Consider the following 25,612-nt stretch of genomic DNA (forward strand, 5'->3'; position numbering starts at 1 on the left):
ACAAAAAGCGCGTAAGGTAAAATATGACTCTATGAAGGTAACATGGTCCTATGAAATTTTAAAAACATTTTGAAATGACAGTTAAGATAGAACCTTAGGTTCATTTCAGGGGTACACCCCAATGATTAGACATTATATAATGGACTAAGAAATCATGGAATTAATCCCATACCCATCTGACACCATACACAGTTATTATAATAGTACTACAGTCTCAGTGCACAAAATGTACGCACTCAGGGGGATCGCTCAGCCAACCCTTCAGCCTCTCCCAGTCCAAGACCCCTTGAGGGATGTCCAGCTGACAGTTTAGGCCTGCTATAGTGCTGCCATGGAGGCTCCCACCACCACTCTGTGCTCGGCACCTGTGAGCCTGGCTTTTGGATGAACGGCGCTCCCCCTGAGGGAGTGCACTGACCACCGGTGGACAGCTCTTGTCATGAGCATCTGCCCCCAGTGGTCAGTGTGTGTCAAAGCAAACAGTCATTCTGCTGTTTGGTCGATATGCATATTAGCCTTTTATTATATATGATTGCATTGACTCAATGTTCTACTTTCCTGTGCCATGACTATTCTTTCGTTGTTTACATATAGATTTCCTGATTTCAGAGAGAAAAGGGGAGGGAAGAAAGAAAGATCAATGATGACAGAGAATCACAGTTTGGTTGCCTCCTGCATGCCCCCTACTAGGGATCAATACTGTAACGCGGGCATGTGCCATGACAGGGAATCGAATCCACATCTCCAGGTTCTTTGGTTTAAGCTAAAAAACTCAGCCTTGCCACCCGGGCTCTTTTCTATCCTTTACAATTCTTTTTTCCCTTTTCTTTTCTTTTCTTTTCTTTTATTTCCTTTTCTTTTTTTCTTAGTTAAAACTTTGTAGTTGGTTCAACTCTTCTTTTTGACCTGACACCACCACCTTCTTTCTGATCATCTCAGAGGGAACTAACAAACCACAGAACAACCCACCCAATACAAATAATATGCAAATAATATGCTTTACCTTTCACAACTGGCAGAGGAGCAAAGCTAACGTCTGCGTCCAGGTGGGCTTCTTAACAGTGGTCTTGCTCTCAAGTGCTGGTGAGAGAGGAAAGACCAAAATATTCAGGGACAGACAGATACCTGGGATAGCTGATCAGGAAATCAGGAAGCAAAGTGACAGGTGAAACAGCAAGTAGGATTCCTGAGGTCTCATAACATCATTTATAGAATGAACTCTCCCTTCCCCAAACCTCAGCCATGCTCTTGGCAAGAGTTGTATGGTTTTGCTGCTAAACTCACTTCAGTCCACAAAGTCCAAATTCCTCCCTCAGATCAGACTCCATCCCCCATCCTTCCTCCTCCTTCACCCATCCATCTTTTTCTTGCCTGTTCTTCTTGCTCTGAAGGCAAAGCAGCGTTCTTCACTCCTTTCCTCTGTGACTTGTCTCTGCTTCCCCTGTCACCTGCAGAGGAAAGAACATGACCATGATACACATATTCTCAGAAGTCCATGTACCAGGAATGTGTCCAGAAAACACAAGTTTCCCCTGACTCACACCCCAGAAACCAGTCTCGTGAGACAGGAGGTGGTGAGGAAGGAAAGAGGTTTATTCGGGTGCAGCAACCTGAGAAGATGGGGGAAGCTCGTCCCAAAACCCATCTGCACATCTCAGTGCAGGCAGAGGCTTTTATAAGGTGGGAGGAGCCAAACAGAGCAAAGAGGTCAGGGGGCGGGGCTTGAGAAGTTCTCTACGTGACCACAGGCACAGTCCAATCTGATAAGGATCTTGCAAGTGGTCAGGTGATGGTACAGTGTGCGTCATCCTAGACTTTGTCCTCCTGGTTCTAATGTTGAAGGTCATCAAATCTCCCAGAACTGGGAAGGTCAGAGTTCATATCTTGCAAAATTAGTTCCTAGGTTTCTTATACAAACATGCTGTTTACCTACAAGCTTCATTATTAGTCAGAGTCTGCATTTCCAGGAGCAATTTGGAAAGAATGATGAGGTGTGTTGTAATTTCCACTGTGTCATGAATGCTTAGATGCTTTGTTCTTCTTCAAGGCATTTGCACCCTTTCAAAGAGTCAAATTGGCCCTGGCCGGTTTGCCTAAGTGGATAGAGTGCTGGACTCCGAACTGAAGGGTCCCGGGCTCCATTCCCAGTTAAGGGTACACGTCCAGGTTGAGGGCTTGATCCCCAGTGAGGTACGTGTAGGAGTCAGTTGATTCATGATTCTTTCATCATGGATGTTTCTAAATCTCTCCTTCTCCATTCCTCCCTGAAAAAATAAAATAAAATAAAAACAACTTCCATCTGAATGACCTGGACTGAGGCAAACTCTTCTCCAATTAGGAAGTTAAGATGAACGGGGTCCTAACAAAATGTCAGACATCTGCCTGTTGGCATTTAGGAGAAGAAAAATAAAAATAAAAAAGGGGAGAAAAAGAACATAATACAAATGTCACCCTCATACGGCCCTTGAAAGAATCGAGCCCAAAGGGGTCATGAGAAATTGTGTCTGCAGTGCGACACATGACAGATCTCGAGGCATGGGCTCCTTTATAAAAAAATATATATTATTTTTATTGATTTTAGAGAGGAAGGGAGAGAGAGAGATAGAAACATCAGCGATGATGAGAGAGAATCATGGACCGGCTGCCTCCTGCACGCCCCCCAGTGAGGATGGAGCCCACAACCAGAGGATGTGCCCTTGACCAGAATCGAACCTGGGGCCTTCCAGAGTCCACAGTCCAACCCTCTATCCACTGAGCCAAACCAGCTGGGGGTTAGTTCGTCTTTAAATGACTACCCACCTGGTATGTTAAACCAAAAAAATAATAAACTATTTTAAAACAATATGCATGCCATCTGAATGCAACAATTGCTAATATTTTTTAAATGATTTTATTGACTCAGAGAGGAAGGAAAAGAGAGAGCGAGAGAAACATCCATGATGAGAGAGAATCACGGATCGGCTGCCTCCCACACGCCCCCTACTGGGGATCGAGCCCACAACCCGGGCATGTGTCCTTGACCGGGAATCGAACCATGACCTCCTGGTTGATAGGTTGATGCTCAACCACTGAGCCACGCCCGCCGGGCCGGAAGTGCAATATTTTGAATATGAGAAATGCAACTTGGAAACATGTCCCTCATGCTCCCCAGTCCTCAGCCTTAAGGGGCTCAATATTCATTTACAAACATTTCCCTGCAAGAAGGGAATTTATTCATCAATCAGTGATCTCTTTAATGCAACCATGGATGCGCTGAAATTGATTTCTGGGGCTCCCCTTGGTCCCCCCTCCAGGCACCTCTGTCTGGTGCGATGGTAATGAGTTGTATGATATTGGGCTTTGTTTGGGGCTGCTTAGTGCTAAACACACTTAAAAATCCAAATGCCTCCAGAGCTAGATGCTAAAGCCATACACAGAGCCGGCTCGAGCCTTCAGGGGACAAGCCCTGGCATCCCTCATAATTCCTCAATGGAAAGAGATGATCAGCATAAAACACCCGTAATCCTGCAAACATTGGTTCTTTTTTGGAGAGGATAGTATCGGTTGACGAACCTCAGGAGATCAAACAATGAGAACGCTGGTCATTGAAATGAAAACTATTTCCAGTGATGACTTTGAGCCTTGTCTTTGGGTGCTGGGCTAATATTTTCAGTCTTAAGGTCTTTTTTTTTCTCTTTCTCTGTTTACTATATTTTTACTAGAGGCCCAGTGCACGAATTCTTGCACCAGTGTGGTGCCTCGGCCTGGTTTGCAGGGATCGGGCTGACACTGGCACTCTGATATCCCCTGAGGGGTCCCAGATTATGAGAGGCCACAGGACAGGCAATGGGACCCCACCGGTGCAACATTAGGTCTGGGGAGGAACTTGAGAGGTTGACCAGCTGGGGAGGGACCATGGGAGGGTTCCAGGGTGTGTCCAGCATGTCTCACTCAGTCCAGATCAGCCAGATCCCAGCAGCAAGCTGACCTACCAATCTGAATGTCTTTTACTTGTTGGTCAATGCATGTCATAGCGAGCAGTTGAGCCACCTTAGTATATCATTTGCATATTATGCTTTGATTGGTTGAACAGATAACCAGTTGACTGGACACTTAGCATATTAGGCTTTTATTATATAGGACTCATTTCATACAGGAAGGGAGAGAGAAACATCAATGATGAGAGAGAATCATACATCGGGTGCCTCCTGAACGACTCCTATTGGGGATGAGCCCACAATCAGAGCATGTGCCCTTCACCACAATTGAACCTGGGACCTTCCAGAATCCACAGTCCAACCCTCTATTCACTGAGCCAAACAAGCTAGGGCTCATTGGTTAATTGTTGTCTGTGCCCGGAACAGGAATTGAACTTTGACTTCCAGATTAATAGGTCGTCTCTAAACCACTGAGTATCAGAAGCTTGGCTCAAAATTGATTTGAGAGAGAGGGAGAGAGACAGAGAGAGAGAGAGAGAGAGAGAGAGAGAGAGAGAGAGAGAGAGAGAAAGGAGGTGAAGAAGAAGAAGAAGAAGAAGAAGAAGAAGAAGAAGAAGAACAACAACAACAACAACAACAACAACAACAACAAGAGAGAGAGAGAGAGAGAGAGAGAGAGAGAGAGAGAGAGAGAGAGAGACATCAATGTGCCCTTGCACCCAGGGGGTGGCAGATAGAACAACAGAGCTTTTTAAATAGGTGAACAGAACTATACATGTCCCACCGGCAGGCCAGCAGCACGGGGACTCAGGTTGACAAGAGCCACGGAACCCATCACCTGTCCAACGAGTTTTCCTTCAACTCAAGGACCATTTCCTCCACGCCATTGTCCTTGATGTGATGCACGATGCGCCAGAACCGGCTCAGGCAGTCCAGGTACTGGCTGCCAGGTTGGAGCGTCCACAGCAAAGGCATGGTGCTCGAGGTCTGCGGACTGGTGGTGCGTGCGATATGCCGTCTGGGGATTTTTTCCCTGTGCAACCGTACTTGAAGGACACCTCCTGTCTCCATGACGAGATGCAGCCACCTGCGCCGCTTCTCATCCTTGTACACCGAGGGCCCATGGATCCTCAGTAACATAGGGTGCGAGGTGAGGTGCACCTTCGACAGGAGCTCGGCCATGACACCTCCGTGGTCCAAGGAGCAACAGCCACAGCTTCTCAGAGCCTCTCGCTACTTCGGTCCTGGTATCGAAAGACAGGGGATCGGGTCTCCAAAAACATTTTACCTCAGCTTTTATCTTTATGGTTTTTACGGTTGTGTTTATGGTTGCCTTTGGTTTATTTTGCAAAATTATAAATCTCAACTTTTCTTTCTTTTTAGTTTTAGATCTCTCTTCTCTAACAACCTGAACAAAACGTACTTAATGTAAAATATGACTCTATGAAGGTAACATGGTCCTACAGAATTTTAAAAACATTTTTTAAATGAGTTAACATAGAACATTAGGTTCATTTCAGAGGTACACCCCAATGATTAGACATTGTATAATGGACTCATAAATCATGCAATTAATCTCATACACATCTGACATGGTGCACACATGATAGAATATTACTAGAGGCTCAGGGCACAAAATTTATGCACTCAAGTGGGTCTCTCAGCCAACCCTGTGGCCTCTCCCATTCTGGGACCCCTTGAGGGATGACCAACTCAAGTCTTAGGCCCGCTTTAGTGCTGCCGTGGAGGCTCCCACTACCACCCTGTGCTCAGCCGCTGTGAGCTTGGCTTTTGGCTGAGCGGAGCTCCCCCTTTGGGAGTGCACTGACCACCAGTAGGCAGCTCCTGCCATGAGGATCTGCCCCCGGTGGTCAGTGCGTGTCATAACGACCAGTCATTCTGCCGTTTTTTGATTTCCATATTAGCCTTTTATTATATTGGATTGACTCAAGGCTCTACTTTCCTGTGCCGTGACTATTCTTTCTTTTTTTTATATAGTTTTGCTGATTTCAGAGAGAAAGGGAGAGGGAGAGAAAGAGAAGGATCAATGATGACGGAGAATCTAGGAACGGTTTCCTCCTGCATGTCCCCTTCTGGGGATCAAGACTGTAACCCGGGCATGAGCCATGACTGGGAATCAAGTCGACATCTCCTGGTTCCTAGGTTTAAGCTAAACAACTGTGACATGACAGCCGGGCTCTTTTTATTTCTTTTCTATTCTTTTCTTCTCTTTTTTTTCTTAATTAAAGTTTGTAGTCGGTTAAACCTTTCTTTTTGTCCTGACAGCAACACCTTCTTTCTGTTCATCTCAGAGGGAAATCACAAACCATAGAACAACCCACCCCATGAAAATAATATGCTTTACCTTTAAAAGCTTTCAGAGGAACAAAGCTTATGTCTGCGTCCAGGTGGGCTTCTTAACAGCCGTCTTGCTTCTCAAGTGCTGGTGAGAGAGGCAAGACCCAAATATTCAGGGACGGACAGACAGACACCTGGGATAGCTGATCAGTAAAACAGGAAGCAAAGTGACAGGTGAAACAGCAAGTAGGATTCCCGAGGTCTCATGACATCACTGATAGAATGATCTCTCCCTTCCCCAAACCTCAGCCATGCTCTTGGCAAGAGCTGTGTGGTTTTGTTGCTAAACTCACTTCAGTCCACAAAGTCCAAACTCCTCCCTCAGATCAGACTCCATTCCCAATGCTTTCTACTCCTCCTCCTATCCATCTTTTTCTTACATGTTCTTCTTGCTCTGAAGGATAAGCACCGTTCTTCTTTCCTTTCCTCTGTGACTGGTCTCTGCTTCCCCCTGTCACCTGCAGAAGAAAGAAAATGGCCAAGATACACCTGTTCCATGGAGTCCATGTAATAGTAATGTGTCCAGAAAAACAAGGTTCTCCTGGCTCACCCACCAGAAACCAGTCCCCTGAGACAGGCGGTGTTCTGGAAGGAAAGAGGTTTATTCCCGTGCCGGCAACCTGAGAACATGGAGGATGCTCTTCTCAAAACCCATCTGTACATCTCAGTGCAGGCAGAGACTTTTATAAGGAGGGAGAGGCCAAACAGAGCAAAGAGGTCAGTGGGCGGGGCTTGAGAAGTTCTCTGTGACCACAGGCACAGTCCAATCTGATAAGGATCTTGCAAGTGGTCAGGTGACGGTCCAGTGTGCATCATCCTAGCCTTTGTCCTCCTGGTTCTAAGATTGAAGGTCATCAAATCTTTCAGAACTAGGAATGTCAGAGTTCATACCTTGTAAAATTTGTTTCTAGGATTCTTATACAAACATGTTGTTTACCTACAATCTTCAGTATTAGAGTCTGCATTTACGGGAACAATGTGGAAAGTATGGTGACGTGAGTTGTAATTCCCACTGTGACAGGAATTCTGAGATGCTTCGTTCTTCTTCAAGTCGTTTCCACCATTTGAAAAAGTCAAATAGGCCACGGCCGGTTTGGCTCAGTGGATAGAGTGTCAGCCTTCGAATTGAAGGGTCTCGGGTTTGATTCCCATTCAAGGGCACATGCCCAGGTTGTGGACTTGATCCCCAGTGAGGGACTTGCAAGTGGTGGCCGATCCATGATTCTCTCATGATGGATGTTTCTAACTCTCTCCCTCTCCCTTCCTCTTTGAGATCATTAAATATATATTTGAAAAAAATGGCCGATGCTTTATCCACTGAGCCAAACCAGCTCAGGCGCTAGGTCCACTTTAAATGAATACCCACCTTGTATGTTTAACCAAAAAAAAAAAAAATCAAGCATTTTAAAATGATTTGCATTTAATGTGAATGCAACACTTGCTTAATATTTTTTTAAATGTTTTTATTGACTCAGAGAGGAAGGAAAAGCGAGAGGGAAAGAAACATCCTTAATGAGAAAGAATCTCGCATTGAGCGCCTCCCACACACCCCCTACAGAGGATCGAGCACGCAACCCAGGCATGTGCCCTTGAACGGGAATCGAACCCTGACCTCCTGGTTGATCTGTCAACGCTCAGGCACTGAGCCACGCTGGCCGGTCCCGAAGTGCAGTATTTTGAATATGAGAAACACACCTTAGAAACACATCCCTCACACTCCCCAGTCCTCATCCTTAAAAGACTTCATGTTCATATCCAAAAACTTTCCTGCAAGAGGAGAATTTAATCAGCAGTCAGTGATCTCTTTAATGCAACCATGGATGCCCTGAAATTGACTTCTGGGGCTCCCTCCAGCTCCCTCTCCAGCCGCCTTTCTCTGGTGCGATGCTAGATCAATTTTATGATTGCTGGGCTTTATTTTGGGCTGTTTAGTGCTAAACACAACTAAAAACCCAAATGCATCCAGAGCTAGATGCTAAAGCCATACACAGAGCCAGTTCGAGCCTTCAGGAGATGAGCCCTGGCATCCCTCATAATTCCTCAAAGGAAAGAGATGATCAGCATAAAACACCAATAATCCCCCAAACTTTGGTTCTTTTTTTGGAGACTGTAGTATCGGTTGACGAACCTCCGGAGTTCAAACTATGAGAACGCTGGTCATTGAAACAAAAATTATTTCCAGTGATGTCTTTGAGCCTTGTCTACCCGGGCTGGGCTAATATTTTCAGGCTTAAGGTCTTTTCCCTTGTCTTTCTCTATTTAATATATTTTTACTAGAGGTCCAGTGCACAAATTCGTGCACCAGTGTGGTGCCTCAGACTCACCTGCGGGGATTGGCTGAAACTGGCTCTCTGACTTTCCCAGAGGGTTCCCAATTTACGAGAGGGCACAGGCCAGGCCAAGGCACCACACTGGTGCCCCATTAGGTCTGCGGAGGGACACGGGAGGTTGGCCAGCTGTGGACGGACCCTGTGAGGAGTCTAGGGTGTGTCCAGCATGTCTCACTCATTCCCAATCTGCCAGACCCCAGCAACAAGCTGACATACCAGTCTGAATGTCCTGTCCCTGGTCGTCAATGCATGTCATAGTGAGGAGTTGATCAATCGTAGTATATAATTTGCATATTACACTTTGAATGGTTCAACAGATGACCAGTTGACTGGACACCTAGCATATTAGGCTTTTATTATATAGGAGTGATTTCCTACAGGAAGGGAGGGAGAAACATCAATGGTGAGAGAGAATCATACATCGGGTGCTTCCTGTAACCCCCTTCTGGGGATTGAGCCCACAACCAGAGCATGTTCCCTTGAACAGAATCGAACCTGGGACCTTCCAGAGTCCACAGTCCAACCCTATATCCACTGAGCGAGTAAGCTAGGGCTCATGGGTTAATTCTTGTCTGTGCCCTGACCAGGAATCGAAACGTGACCTCCAGGTTCATAGGTCGTCCCTCAACCACTGAGAAACAGAAGCTTGGCTCAACATGCTTTTATTGATTTGAGAAAGAGGGAGAGAGACAGAGAGAGATAGACAGAGAGAGAGAAAGGAGGAGGAGGAGGAGGAGGAGGAGAAGAAGAAGAAGAAGAAGAAGAAGAAGAAGAAGAAGAAGAAGAAGAAGAAAGAGAGAGAGAGAGAGAGAAAGAGAGAGATCAATGTGCCCTTGCACCCAGGGGGTGGAGGATAGAACAGCAGAGCTAAGTTAAAAGTTGAGCAAAACTATACACATCCCACCAGCAGGACAGCAGGACTGGGGCTCAGGATGACATGAGCCAGGGACCCCATCACATGTCCTACGAGTTGTCTCTCAGCTCAAGCATAATCTCCTCCACTCCATCCTCCTTGATGTGGTGCACAATGCGCCAGAACCTGCACATGGAGTCCACGTACTCGCTATCAGCGTATAGAAGCCACGTAAAAGGCATGGTGCTCGAGTTCAGCGGACTGGTGGTGAGTGCGATTTGCCCCCTGGAGATGTCTTCCTGGCGCAACCGTACTTGCAGGACACCTCCTGTCTCCATGACTAGATGCACCCACGTGTGCTGCTTCTCATCCTCATACACCGAGGGCCCAAGGATCCTCAGGCAGAAGGGGTGCGAAGTGAGGTGCAACCTCGAAGGGAGCTCGGCCATGACCACTCCGTGGTCCAAGGAGCAACAGCCACAGCTTCTCAGAGTCTCTCGCTTCTTTGGTCCTGGCATCGAAAGACAGGGGATCAGGTCTCCAAGCGCATTTTAACACAGCTTTTATCTTTATGGTTTTTAAGGTGGTGTTTGTGTTTGCCTTTGGTTTATTCTGAAAATTTATTAATCTTAACTTTTCTTTCTATTTAGCTTTAGATCTCTCTTCTAAAACAAACTGTACAAAGTGTACTTAAGTAAAATATGACTCTTTGAAGGTAACATGGCCCTTGGAATTTTTATACCATCTTTTAAATGACAGCGGACATAGGACCTTAGGGTCATTTCAGGGGTACACCCCAATGATCAGACATTATATAATGGACTAAGAAATCATGGAATTAATCCCATACCCACCTGACACCATACACAGTTATTATAGTAGTACTAGAGTCTCACTGCACAAAATTTATGCAATCATGAGGGTCGCTCAGATAACCCTTTAGCCTCTCCCAGTCCAAGACCCCTTGAGGGATGTCCAGCTGACAGTTTAGGCCCGCATAGTGCTGCCATGGAGGCTCCCACCACCTCTCTGTTCTCGGCACCTGTGAGCCTGACTTTTGGATGAATGGCGCTTCCCCTGTGGGAGTGCACTGACCACCTGTGGACAGCTCTTGTCATGAACATCTGCCCCCAGTGGTCAGTGCGTGTCATAGCAACCAGTCATTCTGCTGTTTGGTCGATTTGCATATTTGCCTTTTATTATATACGATTGCATAGACTCAATACTCTACTTTACTGTGCCATGACTATTCTTTCATTTTTTACATATAGTTTTACTGATTTCAGAGAGAAAGGGAGAGGGAGAGAAAGAAAGATCAATGATGACAGAGAATCACGGATTGGTTGCCTCCTGCATGCCCCCTACTGGGTATCAAGACCGTAACCTGGGCATGTGCCATGACTTGGAATCAAATTGACATCTCCAGGTCCTTGGTTTAAGCTAAAAAACTGAGCCATGCCAGCCAGGCTCTTTCCTTTCCTTTCCTTTTCTTTTATTCTTAATTAAAACTTTGTAGTTGGTTCAACTCTTCTTTTTGTCCTGACACCACCACCTTCTTTCTGATCATCTAAGAGGGAACTCAAAACCATAGAACAAGCCACCCCATGCAAATAATAGGGAAACAATATGCATTACCCTTAACAACTGGCATAGGAACAAAGCTAATGCCTGCGTCCAGTTGGGCTTCTTAACAGCGGTCTTGCTTCTCAAGTGCTAGAGGCAAGTGATAGAGGCAAGACCAAAATATTCAGGGAAAGACAGATACCTGTGTAGATGATCAGGCAAACACAAAGCAATGAGACAGTTGAAACAGCAAGTAGGATTCCTGAGGTCTCATAACATCACTTATAGAATGATTCCTCCCTTCCCCAAACCTCAGCCATGCTCTTGGCAAGCGCTGTTTGGTTTTGTTGCTAAACTCACTTCAGTCTACAAAGTCCAAATTCCTCCCTCAGATCAGACTCCATCCCCAATCCTTCCTCCTCTTTCTCCCATCCATCTTTTTCTTACCTGTTCTTCTTGCTCTGAAGGCAAAACACCGTTCTTCGCTCCTTTCTTCTGTGACCGGTCTCTGCTTCCACCTGTCACCTGCAGAAGAAAGAAAATGACCATGATACACATATTCCCAGGAGTCCATGTACCAGGAACGTGTCCAGAAAAAACAAGGTTCCCCTGACTCACACCCCAGAAACCAGTCCCGTGAGACAGGATGTGGTGAGGACGGAAAGAGGTTTATTCAGGTGCCGGCAACCTGAGAAGATGGGGGAAGCTCATCTCAAAACCCATCTGAGCATCTCAGTGCAGGCAGAGGCTATTATAAGGAGGGAGAGGCCAAACAGAGCAAAGAGGTCAGGGGGCTGGGCTTGAGACGTCCTAAGTGCCGACAGGCACAGTAAAATCTGATAAGGATCTTGCAAATGGTCATGTGTCGGTCCAGTGTGCGTCATCCTACAGTTTGTCCTCCTTGTTCTAACGTTGACAGTCAGCAAATCTCCCAGAACTGGGAAGGTCAGAGTTCATATCTTCTAAATTTAGTTCCTAGGATTCTTATACAAACATGCTCTTTACCAACAAGCATCATTATTAGTCAGAGTCAGCATGTACAGGAACAATGTGGAAAGAATGATGAGGTGAGTTGTAATTCCAACTGTGACATGAATGCTGAGATGCTTCATTCTTCTTCAAGGCATTTGCACCCTTTGAAAAAGTCAAATTGTCCCTGGCCTGTTAGGCTCAGTGGATAGAGTTTTGGCCTGCGAACTCAAGGATCCCGGGTTTGATTCCTGGTCAAGGGCACATGCCCAGGTTGTGGGCTTGATCCGCAGTGAGGGACGTGCAGGAGGCAGCCGATCCATGATTCTCTCAACATGGAAGTTTCTAACTCTCTCCCTCTCCATTCCTCTCTGAAAAAAAAAATTAAAAACAACTCCCAGCTCAATGACCTGGTTTGAGGCAAACTCTTCCCCAGTTAGGAAGGAAAGATGAATGGGGTCCTAAGGAAATGTCAGGCATCTGCCCGTTGGCATTTAGAAGAAGCAAAATAAAAAGAAAAACGAAAAAATGGCAGAAAATTATATTTAATTGAAATGACACCCTCATACTGGTCTCAAAGGAATCGAGCACAAAAGGGTCACAAGACAGAGTGTCTGCAGTGGACATATGACAGATCTCGAGGCGTGGGCTCTTTTATAAAAAATATAATTTTTTATTGATTTTAGAGAGGGAGGGAGAGAGAGAAGAAACATCAGTGATGATAAGAGAGAATCATGGACCTGCTGCCTCCTCACGCCCCCCACTGGGGATCGAACCCACAACCCGGGCATGTGCCCTTGTCTGGGAATAAAACTGGGGACTCTTCAGTTCGCAGGCCAATGCTCTATCCACTGAGCTAAACCAGCACCGGTGCTAGGTCGTCTTTAAATGACTAACCACCTGGTATGTTAAACAAAAAAAATAATAAACTATTTTAAAACAATGTGCATGCCATCTGAATGCAACAATTGCTAATATTTTTTTAAATGATTTCATTGACACAGAGGGAAAGGGAAAACCAGAGGGAGAGAAACATCCATGATGAGAGAGAGTCACCCCTTTAGCGTCTAGCTCTGTGTGCATTTGGGTTTTTAATTATGTTTAGCACTAAACAGCCCCACACAAAGCCCAGTGATCATAAAATTCATCTACCATCGCACCAGCGAGAGGAGGCTGGAGAGGGAGCTGGAGGGAGACCCAGAAATCAATTTCAGGACATCCATGTTTGCATTAAAGAGAATCACGGATCGGCCGCCTCCCACATGCCCCCTCCTGGCGATTGTGCCCTAAACCTGGGCCTCTAGTAAAAATATATTAAACAGAGAAAGAAAAAGAAAGAGACCTTAAGCCTTAAAATATTAGCCCAGCCCCGGTAAACAAGTCTCAAAGACATTGCTGGAAATAGTTTTCATTTCAATGACCAGCGTTCTCATTGTTTGATCTCCTGAGGTTCGTCCAAAAAAAGAACAAATGTTTGGGGGAATTTGTGCACGAGTGTGGTGCCTTGACCTGGCCTGTGGGGATCAGCCGAAACTCTCTGATATCCCGCGAGTGGTCCCAGATTATGAGAGGGCACAGGCCAGGCTAAGGTACCAAACTGGTGCCCCATTAGGTCTGGTGATGGACACGGGAGGTAGGCCAGCTGGGGATGGACCATGGGAAGGCTCCAGGGTGTGTCCAGCATGTCTCACTAGCCCCAATCAACCAGATCCCAGCAGCAAGCTGACCTACCAGTCTGAATGTCTAGTCCCTGGTCGTCAATGCATGTCATAGCAAACAGTTGAGCACCCTTAGTATATCATTTGCATATTATGCTTTGATCGGTTGAACAGATGACCGGTCGACTGAACACTTAGCATATTAGGCTTTTATTATATAGGATTGATTTCATACAGGAAGGGAGAGAGAAATGTAAATGAGAGAGAATCATACATCCGGTGCCTTCTGCACGCCCCCCACTGGGGATCGAGCCCACAACCAGAGCGTGTGCCCTTGACCAGAATTGAACCTGGGACCAGCCAGAGTCCACAGTCCAACCCTCTATCCACAGAGCCTAACACGCTAGGGCCCATTGGTTAATTCTTGTCTGTGCCTTGACCAGGAATTGAACCGTGACCTCTGAGTTCATAGGTTGTCCCTGAACCACTTAGCAACACCAGCTTGGCTGAAAATGCTTTTATTGATTTGGGAGAGAGGGAGAGAGACAGAGAGATACAGGGAGACAAAGAGACAGAGAGAGAGAGAGAGAGGGAGAAAAGAGGAAGAGGAGGAGAAGAAGAAGAAGAAGAAAGAGAGAAAAAGAGAGAGAGAGAAATTAATGTGCCCTCACACCCAGTAGGTGGCAGATAGAACAACAGAACTTAGTAAAAAGGTGAACAGAACTATACACATCCCAACAGCAGGCCAGCAGGACTGGGGCTCAGGTTGACAAGAGCCAGGGACCCCATCACGTGACCTACGAGTCTTCCATCAGCTCAAGGATCATTTTCTCCACGTCATTCTCCTTGACGTGGTGCACGATGCGCCAGAACCGGTGCATGGAGTCCATGTACTGGGTGCCAAGGTGGAGCACCCACCACGAAGGCATGGTGCCAGAGGTCTGCGGGCTGGTGGTGAGTGTGTTATGCTCACTGGGGTCGTCGACCTGGCACAACTGTACTTGCAGGTCACCTCCTGACTCCATGACAAGAAGCATCCATGTGCGATGGTTGTCATCCTCATACAGCGAGGGCCCACGGATATCCAGGTAGATGGGGTGCGAGGTGAGGTGCACCTTTTCCGGGAGCTCGGCCATGACCCCTCTGTGGTCTAAGAATCAACAGCCACAGCTTCTCAGAGCCTCTCGCTACTTTGGTCCTGGTATCGAAAGACAGGGCAAGGGGTCTCCAAACGCATTTTACATCGGCTTTTATCTTTATGGTTTTTATGGTTATGTTTGTGGTTGCTTTTGGTTTATTATGCAAATTTATAAATCTCAACTTTTCTTTCTTTTAAAATTTAGATATCTCTCCTAGTAAAAAATACATAAAACGTACTAGAGTAAAGTATGACTCTGTGAAAGTAACATGGTCCTATGGAATTTTAAAACATTTTTTAAATGACAGTTGACATACAAACTTAGGTTCATTTTAGGGGTACTCCCCAATGATTACACATTATGTAATGGACTAAGAAATCTGCAATTAATCTCATATCCACCTTCCAGCATACACAGTCATATTACTAGAGGATCAGTGCACAAAATTTATGCACTCTGTGGGGGTTACCTAGCCAATCCTGCAGCCTCTACCAGTCCAGGAACCCTTGAGGGATGTCCAACTGACGGCTTAGGCCCGCTTTAGTGCTGCCGTGGAGGCTCCCTCCACCCCCTGTGCTCGACAGTTGTGAGCCTGGCTTTTGGCTGAGCAGTATTCAACCTGTGGGAGTGCACTGACCACCAGTGGAGAGCTCCTGACATGAGCATCTGCTCCCGGTGGTCAGTGTGTGTCATAGCTACCACTTGTTCTGCCATTTGGTTGATTTGCATATTAGCCTTTCATTATATAGGATTGCATGGACTCAATGCTCAACTTTACTCTGCCATGATTATTCTTTCGTTTTTTTCATATAGTTCTACTGATTTCAGAGAGGAAGGGATAGGGAGAGAAAGAGAAAAAAAGACCAATGATGACAGAAAATCATCGATTGGTTTCCTCCTGCACACCTCCTACTGGGGATCAAGACTGTAACCTGGGCATGTGCCATGACTTGGAATCCAATCGACATGTCCTGGTTCCTAGGTTTGAGCTAAACAGCTGAGCCGTGCCAGCCCGGCTCTTTTCATTTCTTTCTTTTCTTTTTTGTACATTTTTTCTTAATTAAAACTTTGTTGTTTGATCAACTTTTATTTTTGTCCTGAACACCACCTTCTTTCTGATCATCTCACAGGGAAGTCACAAACCATAGAACGACCCACCCCATGCAAATAATATTCTTTACCTTGAACAGCTGGCAGAGGATCAAAGCTAACGTCTGTGTCCAGGTGGGCTTCTTAACAGAGGTCTTGCTTCTCAAGTGCTGGTGAGAGAGGCAAGACCAAAATATGCAGGGAGAGACAGACACCTGGGATAGCTGATCGAGCAAACAGGAAGCAAGGAGACAGGTGAAACAGCAAGTAGGATTCCTGCGGTCTCATAACATCACTTACAGAATGATCTCTCCCTCACCCAAACCTCAGCCATGCTCCTGACAGGAGTATGGTTTTGCTGCTAAACTCACTTCAGTCCACAAAGTCCAAATTCCTCCCTCAGATCAGACTCCATCCCCAATCCTTCCAGTTCCTCCTCCTCCTCCTCCTCCCATCCATCTTTTTCTTACTTGTTCTTCTTGCTCTGAAGGCAAACCACCGTTCTTCCCTCTTTTCCTCTGTGAGCAGACTCTGCTTCGCCCTGTCACCTGCAGAAGAAAGAAAATGGCCATGATACACCTGTTCCAAGGGGTCCATGTATCAGGAATGTGTCCAGAAAAAACAAGGTTCCCCTGACTCACACCCCAGAAACCAGTCCTGTGAGAACTGTGGTGGTGAGGAAGGAAAGAGGTTTATTCAGGTGCCGGCAACCTGAGAAGATGGGGGAAGCTCGTCCCAAAACTCATCTGCACAACTCAGTGCAAGCAGAGGCTTTTATAAGGAGGGAGAGGCCAAACAGAGCAAAGAGGTCAGAGGGTGGGGCTTGAGAAGTTCTCAACGTGCCAACAGAAACAATCCAATCTGATAAGGATCTTGCAAGTGGTCAGGTGATGGTCCAGTGTGCGTCATCCTAGCCTTTGTCATCCTTGTGCTAAGGTTGAAGGTCATCAAATCTCCCAGAACTGGGAAGGTCAGAGTTTATATCTTCTATAAACAGTTCCTAGGATTGTTATACAAACAGGCTGTTTATCTACAAGCTTCATTATTAGTCAGAGTCTGCATTTACACAAACAATGTGGAATGAATCATGAGGTGAGTTGTAATTCCCATGAATTACATGAATTCATCTAATTAATGTGACATGAATTCTGAGTTACTTTGTTCTTCTTCAAGGCATTTCCACCTTTTGAAAAAGTCAAATTGTCCCTGGCCGGTTTGGCTCAGTGGATAGTGTGTCAGCCTTTGAACTGAAGCAACCCGGGTTTGATTCCTGGTCAAGGTCACATCCCCAGGTTGTGGGCTTGATCCCCAGAGAGGGATGTGCAGGAGGCAGCTGATCCATGATTCTCTCATCATGGATGTTTCTAACTCTCTCCCTCACCATTCTTCTCTGATAAAATAAAATAAAATAATAAACAACTCGCAGTTCAATGACCTGGACTGAAGCAAACTCTTTCCAATTAGGAAGGAAAGATGAATGGGGTCCTAAGGAAATGTTAGGCATCTGCCTGTTGGCATTCAGGAGAAGGAAAATAAAAAGAGAAAAGAAAAAATGGGAGATAAAAAACATAGTTCAAATGTCACCCTCATACTTCCCTCATAGGAATCAAGCCCAAAGGGGTCATGAGACAGAGTGTCTGCAGTGCTACACATGAGAGATCTTGAGGCGAGGCCTCAAGATTGATGTTAGGTTGGAAAGGAGAGAGAGATAGATACATCAATGATGATGAGAGAGAAACCTGGACTGGCTGCTTCCTGCCCGCCTCCCATTGTAGAACAAGCTGGCAACCCAGGAATGAGCCCTTGACTGGAATAGAACCCAGGACCCTTCAGTCCACAAGCCCACGCTCTATCCACTGAGCCAAACCAGCTCGAGCGCTAGGTCGGCTTTAAATGACTACCCCCCTGGTATGTTAAACCAAAAAGATAATAAACTATTTTAGACAATGTGCATACCATCGGAATGCAACAATTGCTAATATTTTTGTAAATGATTTTATTGACTCAGAGAGGAAGGGAAATCGAGAGCGAGAGAAACATCCATGATGAGAGAAAATCACGGATTTAGGGTCAAGATCTGTGTGCATTTGGGTTTTTAATTTTGTTTAGCACTAAACAGCCCCAAACCACCAGCTATCAGAAAATTCATCTACCAGGAATGTGTCCAGAAAAACAAGGTACCACTGATTCACACCCCAGAAACCAGTCCCGGGAGATAGGTGGTCTTCAGGAAGAAAGAGGTTTATTCAGGTGCCAGCCACTGGAGAAGATTGGGGAAGCTCGTCCAAAAACTCATCTGCACATCTCAGTACAGGCAGAGGCTTTTATAAGGAGGGAGAGGCCAAACAGAGCAAAGAGGTCAGGGGGCAGGGCTTGAGAAATTCCCTAAGTGCCGACAGGCACAGTCCAATCTGATAAGGATCTTGCAAATGGTCAGGTATTGGACCAGTGTGCGTCGTCCTTGGCTTTGTCCTCCTGGTTCTAAGGTTGACGGTCATCAAATCTCCCAGAACTGGGAAGTTCAGAGTTCGTATCTTCTAAAATTTGTTCCTAGGATTCTTATACAAACATGTTGTTTACCTACAAGCTTCATTATTAGTCAGAGTCTGCGTTTACAGGAACAATGTGGAAAGAATGTGGAGGTGAGTTGTTATTCCCACTGTAACATGAATGCTGAGATGCTTACATCTTCTTCATGGCATTTGCGCCCTTTGAAAGTCAAATTTGCACAGGCTGGTTTGGTTCAGTGGATAGTGTAGGCCTGCAAACGGAAGGGTCCCAGGTTCTATTCCCAGTAAACGTTACATGCCCAGGTTGTGGGCTTGATCCCCAGTGAGGGACTTGCGGGTGGCAGTCGATCCATGATTCTCTCATCATGGATGTTTCTAATTCTCTCTCTCTCCCTTCCTCTCTGAAATCAATAAAAATGTATTTGAGAAAAAGGGCGAAGCTCTATCCACTGAGCCGAACCAGCACAGGCTGTAGGTCCACTTTAAATCACTATGCACCTGGTATGTTAAACCAAAAAAATAATAAACTATTTTAAAACAATGTGCATTTAATGTGAATGCAACACTTGCTTAATATTTTTTAAATGTTTTTATTGACTCAGATAGGAAGGAAAAGCGAGAGGGAGAGAAACATCCATGATGACAGAGAATCACGGTTAGGCTGCAACCCAACGCCGCCTACTGGGGATCGAGCCCGCAACCTGGGCATGTGCCCTATTCTGGGAATCAAACCCTGACCTGCTGGTTGATAGGTCCACACTCAGCCACTGAACCACGCTGGCTGGGCCCTATTTGCAATATTTTGAATATGAGAAACACACCTTAGAAACACATCTCTCACGCTCCCCAGTCCTCAGCCCTAAAGGTCTCAATTTGCATTTGCAAACACTTTCGTGCAAGAGAAGAATTGAATCAGCAGTCAGTGATCTCTTTAATGAAACCATGGATGACTTAAAATTGATTTCTGGGGCTCACGCAGGGCCCCCCTCCTGCCACCTCTCTTGTGTGCGATGCTAGATAAATTTTATGATCGCTGGGCTTTGTTTGGGGGAGTTTAGTGATAAACACAATTAAAAACCCAAATGCATCCAGAGCTAGACTCTAAAGCCACTCATAGAGCCGGGTCGAGCCTTCAGGAGATGAGCCCTGGCATCCCTCGTAATTCCTCAAAGGAAAGAGATGATCAGCTAAAAACACAAGTAATCCCCCAAACATTCGTTCTTTTCTTGGAGAGGGTAGTATTGGTTGACGAACCTCAGGAGATCAAACAATGAGAACCCTGGACATTGAAATGAAAACTATTTCCAGTGATGTCTTTGAGCCTTGTCTTCAGGGGAAGGGCTAATATTTTCAGGCTTAAAGTCTTTTTCGTTGATGTACTCTTTTAAATATATTTTTACTAGAGGCCTGTTGCACGAATTTATGCACAAGTGTGGTCCCTAGTCCTGGCCTGCGGGGATCGGCCGAAACTGGCTCTCTGACATCACCCGAGGGGTCCCAGATTATGAGAGGTCACAGGCCAGGCCAAGGGATCCCACCGGTGCACGATTGGCGCCCGGGTGGGATGTGGGAGTTTGACCAGCTGGGTCAGGACCGTCGGAGGGCTCCAGGGTGTGTCCAACATGTCTCACTAAGTCCCCATCAGTGAGACCCCAGCAGCAAGCTGCCCTACGAGTCTGAATGTCTTGTTCCTGGTGGTCAAAGTCTGTCATAGTGAGCAGTTGAGCAACCTTAATTTATCATTTGCATATTATGCTTTGCTTGGTTGAACAGATGACCGGTGGACTTGACACTTAGCATATGAGGCTTTTATTATATAGGATTGATTTTATACAGGAAGGGAGCTAGAAACATCAATGATGAGAGAGAATCATACATCAGGTGCCTCCTGCACACCCCTACTGGGGATAGAGCCCACAACCAGACCTTGTTCCCTTGAACAGAATCGAACCTGGGACCTTCCAGAGTCCACAGTCCAACCCTCTATCCAATGAGCCTAACATGCTAGGGCTCATTGGTCAATTCTTGTCTGTGCCTTGACCAGGAATCGAAGAGTGACCTCCGGGTTCATAGGTGGTCCCTGAACCACTGAGAAACACCAGCTTGGCTCAAAATGCTTTTATTGATTTGAGAGAGAGGGAGAGAGACAGAGAGATACAGGGAGACAAAGAGACAGAGAGAGAGAGAAAAGAGGAGGAGGAGGAGGAAAAGAAGAAGAAGAAGAAGAAGAAGAAGAAGAAGAAGAAGAAGAAGAAGAAGAACAACAACAACAACAACAACAACAACAACAACAATAAGACCAAGAAGAGAGAGAGGGAGAGAGAGAGAGAGAGAGAGAGAGAGAGAGAGAGAGAGAGAGAATGAGAGAAAGAGAGAGAGAGATCAATGTGCCCTCGCACCCAGGGGGTGGCAGATAGAACAACGGTGCTTAGTAAAATGGTGAACAGAAATATACACGTCTGACCAACAGGCAGGCAGGACTGGGGCTTAGGTTGATAAGAGCCAGGGACCCCATCACGTGTCCTACGAGTCCTCCATCAGCTCAAGGATCATTTCCTCCACTCCATCCTCCTTGATGTGGTGCACGATTCGCCAGAACCGGCACATGGCGTCCACGTACTGGCTGCCAGTGTAGAGCGTCCACACCAAAGGCATGGTGTACGAGGTCAGCGGGCTGGGGGTGAGTGCGATATCCCCACTGGGGATGTCTTCCTGGCGCAACCGTACTTGCAGGACATCTTCTGTGTCCATAATGTGGTGCAACCATGTGCGATCATTCTCATCCTCATACACCGAGGGCCCACGCTTCAGGCAGATGGGGTGCGAGGTGAGGTGCACCTTCGACTCGAGCTTGGCCATGACCCCTCCGTGGTCCAAGGAGCAACAGCCACAGCTTTTCAGAGACTCTCGCTACTTTGGTCCTGGTATCGAAAGACAGGGGATGGGGTCTCCAAACGCATTTCTCCCTCTGCTTTTATCTTTACGGTTTTTACCGTTGTGTTTGTGGTTGCCTTTGGTTTATTTTGCAAATTTATAAATCTCAACTTTTCTTCCTTTTCGGTTTTAGAGCTCTCTTCTCGAACAAACTGTACAAAAGTACTTAAAGTAAAATATGACGCTATGAAGGTAACATGGTCCTATGGAATTTTAAAAACATTTTTAAATGAGTTAACATAGAACCTTCGGTTCTTTTCAGGGGTACACCCCAATGATTAGACATTATATAATGGACGAAGAAATCATGGAATTAATCCCATACCCATCTGACACCATACACAGTTATTATAATAGTGCTACAGTCTCAATGCACAAAATTTATGCACTCATGGGGGTCGCTCAACAAACCTTTCAGCCTCTCCCAGTCCAAAACCTCTTGAGGGATGTCCAACTGACAGTTTAGGACTGCTTTAGTGCTGCCATTGAGACTCCCACCACCCATCTGTGCTCGGCACCTGTGAGTCTTGCTTTTGGATGAACGGCACTCCCCCTGTGGGAGTGCACTGACCACCGGTGGACAGTTCTTCTCATGAGCATCTGCCCCCAGTGGTCAGTGCTTGTCATAGCGACCAGTCATTCTGCTGTTTGGTTGATTTGCATGTTAGCCTTTTATTATATAGGATTGAATAGACTCAATTCTCTACTTTACTGTGCCATGACTATTCTTTCGTGTTTTACATATAGTTTTACTGATTTCAGAGAGAAAGGGGGAGGGAGAGAAAGAAAGATCAATGATGACAGAGAATCACGGATTGGTTGCCTCCTGCATGACCCCTACTGGGGATCAAGACTGTTACCGGGGCATGTGCCATGACTGGGAATCGAATTGACATCTCCAGGTCCTTGGTTTAAGCTAAAAAACTGAGCCATGCCAGGGGGGCTATTTTCTTTCCTTTCCTTTCCTTTCCTTTCCTTTCCTTTCCTTTCCTTTCCTTTCCTTTCCTTCCCTTTCCTCTCCTCTCCTCTCCTTTCCTTTCCTTTCCTTTCCTTTCCTTTCCTTTCCTTTCCTTTCCTTTCCTTTCTTTTCCTCTCCTTTCCTTTCCTTTCCTTTCCTTTCCTTCCCTTTCCTCTCCTCTCCTCTCCTTTCCTTTCCTTTCCTTTCCTTTCCTTTCCTTTCCTTTCCTTTCCTTTCTTTTCCTCTCCTTTCCTTTCCTTTCCTTTCCTTTCCTTTCTTTTCCTCTCCTTTCCTTTCCTTTCCTTTCCTTTCTTTTCCTCTCCTTTCCTTTCCTTTTCTTATCTTTTCTTTTCTTTTCCTTTCTTTCCTTTCCTTTTCTTTTTCTTAATTAAAATTTTGTAGTTAGCTCAACTCTTCTTTTTGTCCTGACACCACCACCTTCTTTCTGATCATCTCAGAGTGAACTCACAAACCATATAACAACCCACCCAATGAAAATAATATACTTTACCTTTAATAGCTGGCAGAGGAACAAAGCTAACGTCTGCATCCAGGTGGGCTTCTTAACAGGGGCCTTGCTTCTGAAGTGCTAGTGCGAAAGGCAAGACCAAAATATTCAGGGACAGACAGACACCTGGGATAGCTGATCAGGAAAACAGGTAGCAAAGTGACAGGTGAAACAGCAAGTAGGATTCCCGAGATCTCATGACATCACTGATAGAATGATCTCTCCCTTCCCCAAACCTCAGCCATGTTCTTGGCAAGAGCAGTATGGTTTTGCTGCTAAACTCACTTCAGTAGACAAAGCCAAAATTCCTTTCTCAGATCAGACTCCTTCCCCAATAAATCCTCCTCCTCCTCCCATCCACCTTTTTCTTACCTATTCTTCTTGCTCTGAAGGCAAAGCAGCGTTCTTCACTCCTTTCCTCTGTGACCAGTCTCTGCTACCCCCTTTCACCTGCAGAAGAAAGAACATGACCATGATACATATATTCCCTATAGTCCATGTACCAGGAATGTGTCCAGAAAAACAAGGTACTACTGACTCACACCCCAGAAACCAGTCCTGTGAGACAGGTGGTCGTCAGGAAAGAGAGAGGTTTATTCAGGTGCCAGTAACCTTAGAAGATGGGGGAAGCTCGTCCCAAAATCCATCTGCACATCTCAGTACAGGCAGTGGCTTTTATAAGGAGAAAGAGGCCAAACAGAGCAAAGAGGTCAGGGGGTGGGGCTTGAGAAGTTCTCTACATGCCCACAGGCACATTCCAATCTGATAAGGATCTTACAAGTGGTCAGGTGTTGGTCCAGTGTGGGTCATCCTAGACTTTGTTCTCCTGGTTCTAATGTTTAAGGTCAGCAAATCTCCCAGAACTCGGAAGGTCACAGTTCATAGCTTATAAAATTTGTTTCTAGGATTCTTATTCAAACAGGCTGTTTACCTACAAGCATCATTATTACTCAGAGTCTGCATTTACAGGAACAACGTGGAAAAAATGGTAAGGTGAGTTGTAATTCCCATGAATTACATGAATTCATGTAATTACTGTGACATGAATAATCAGATGCTTACTTCTTCTTCAAGTCATTTGCGACCTTTGAAAAGTCAAATTGGCCCTGGTTGGTTTGGCTCAGTGAATCGAGTGTCAGCCTGTGAACTAAAGGGTCCTGGCTTCGATTCCTGATCAAGGACACAAGCCCAGGTTGTGGGCTTTATCCCAAGTGAGGGACTTCCAAGAGGCAGCCAATCCATGATTCTCTAATCGTGGATGTTTCTAACTCTCTCCCTCTCCCTTCCTCTCTGAAATAAATTAAAATATATTAAGAAAAAAAAAGCGGACACTCTATCCACTGAGCCAAACCGGCTCTGGCACTAGGTAGTCTTTAAATGACTACCCACCTGGTATGTTAAACAAAAAAATAATAAACCATTTGAAAACAATGTGCATTCAATCTGAATGCAACACTTGCTTAATATTTTTTTAAATGTTTTATTTACTCAGAGAGGAAGGAAAAGCTAGAGGGAGAGAAACATCCATGATGAGAGAGAATCACAGATTGGCCACCTCCCACACGCCCTCTACTGGCGATCGAGCCTGCAACCTGGGCCTGTGCCCTGGACTGGGAATCGAACCGTGACCTCCTGGTCCATTCCTCGATGCTCAACAACTGAGCCACGCCGGCCGGGCCAGAAGTGCAATATTTTGAATATGAAAAACACACCTTAGAAACACATCCCTTACGCTCCCCAGTCCTCAGCCTTACAGGTCTCAATTTGCATTTTCACACACTTTCCTGCAAGAGGAGAATGTAATCAGTACTCAGTGATCTCCTTAATACGACCATGGATGCCCTGAAATTGATTTGTGGGGCTCCCCTTGGGCCCTCGGCCTGTCGCCTCTGTCTGGTTCGATGGTAGATGAATTTTATGATCGCTGGGCTTTGTTTGGGGCTGTTTAGTGCTAAACACAATTAAAAACCTTAATGCACACAGAACTAGATATTGAAGCCACATACAGAGCCAACTTGAGCCTTCAGGAGACGTGCCCTGGCATCCATCATAATTCCTCAAAGGAAAGAGACGATCAGCATAAAACACCCGTAATCCCCAAAACATTCGTTTTTTTTTTGGAGAGGGTAGTATTGGTTGACGAACCTCAGGAGTTCAAACCATGAGAATGCTGGTCATTGAAATGAAAACGAAGGACTTATATGCATGCACATAAGTATAACCAACGGACATGAGACACTGGATGGCAGGGGAGGCCATTGGATTGTCAAGGGCGGGGGAAAAAAAGGACACATATGTAATACCCTTTGTAATATTTAAAAAAAAATAAAAAGAAAGAACACTAAAAAAAAAAAAAATGAAAACTATTTCCAGTGATGTCTTCGAGCCTTGTCTACCCGGGCTGGGCTAATATTTTCAACCTTAAGGTCTTTTTCTTTGCCTGTTACTGTTTAATATATTTTAACTAGAGGCCGGAGCACAAATTCGTGCACCAGTGTGGCCTGTCCTGCGGGGATCGACAGAAACTGGCTCTCTGACATCCTCAGAGGGGTCCCAGATTATGAGATGGCACAGGTCAGACCAAGGGACCCCACCGGTACATGATTGGGGCTGGGGTGGGATGTGGGAGATTGGCCAACAGGGGTGATATCGTAGGAGGGCTCCAGGGCATGTCCAGCCCTTCTCCCTTAGTCCCGGTCAGCCAGACTCTAGCGGCAAGCTGACCTACCATTCTGAATGCCTTCTCCCTGGTGGTCAATGCATGTCATAGTGAGCAGTTGAGCAACCTTAGTATATCTTTTGCAGATTATGCCTTGATTGTTTGAA

The 25,612-nt window shown here is 45.8% G+C and overlaps 4 protein-coding genes across 4 annotated transcripts; all 4 read right to left on the reverse strand.

Moving 5' to 3' along the window:
- Positions 1-4,751: 4,751 nt before the first annotated feature.
- On the reverse strand, positions 4,752-5,099 carry LOC308511018 (protein p13 MTCP-1-like; the record flags this gene model as incomplete). The annotated part of the gene is made up of 1 exon (XM_081081028.1): positions 4,752-5,099. The coding sequence occupies one exon, from the start codon at positions 5,097-5,099 to the stop codon at positions 4,752-4,754; it is 348 nt and encodes a 115-aa protein (XP_080937154.1).
- A 4,469-nt stretch (positions 5,100-9,568) lies between these two features.
- LOC308511019 (T-cell leukemia/lymphoma protein 1A-like) lies at positions 9,569-9,907 on the reverse strand (the record flags this gene model as incomplete). The annotated part of the gene is made up of 1 exon (XM_081081029.1): positions 9,569-9,907. One exon carries the CDS (start codon positions 9,905-9,907, stop codon positions 9,569-9,571), a length of 339 nt encoding a protein of 112 aa, XP_080937155.1.
- A 4,538-nt stretch (positions 9,908-14,445) lies between these two features.
- Positions 14,446-14,784, reverse strand: LOC308511020 (T-cell leukemia/lymphoma protein 1A-like; the record flags this gene model as incomplete). The annotated part of the gene is made up of 1 exon (XM_081081030.1): positions 14,446-14,784. The coding sequence occupies one exon, from the start codon at positions 14,782-14,784 to the stop codon at positions 14,446-14,448; it is 339 nt and encodes a 112-aa protein (XP_080937156.1).
- A 6,125-nt stretch (positions 14,785-20,909) lies between these two features.
- Positions 20,910-21,245, reverse strand: LOC308511021 (protein p13 MTCP-1-like; the record flags this gene model as incomplete). Its single annotated transcript, XM_081081031.1, has 1 exon — positions 20,910-21,245. One exon carries the CDS (start codon positions 21,243-21,245, stop codon positions 20,910-20,912), a length of 336 nt encoding a protein of 111 aa, XP_080937157.1.
- Between the last annotated feature and the right edge of the window lie 4,367 nt (positions 21,246-25,612).

The sequence above is a fragment of the Myotis nattereri genome (genome assembly GCF_964212035.1).
Source record: "Myotis nattereri genome assembly, chromosome: X".
Lineage (NCBI taxonomy): Eukaryota > Metazoa > Chordata > Mammalia > Chiroptera > Vespertilionidae > Myotis > Myotis nattereri.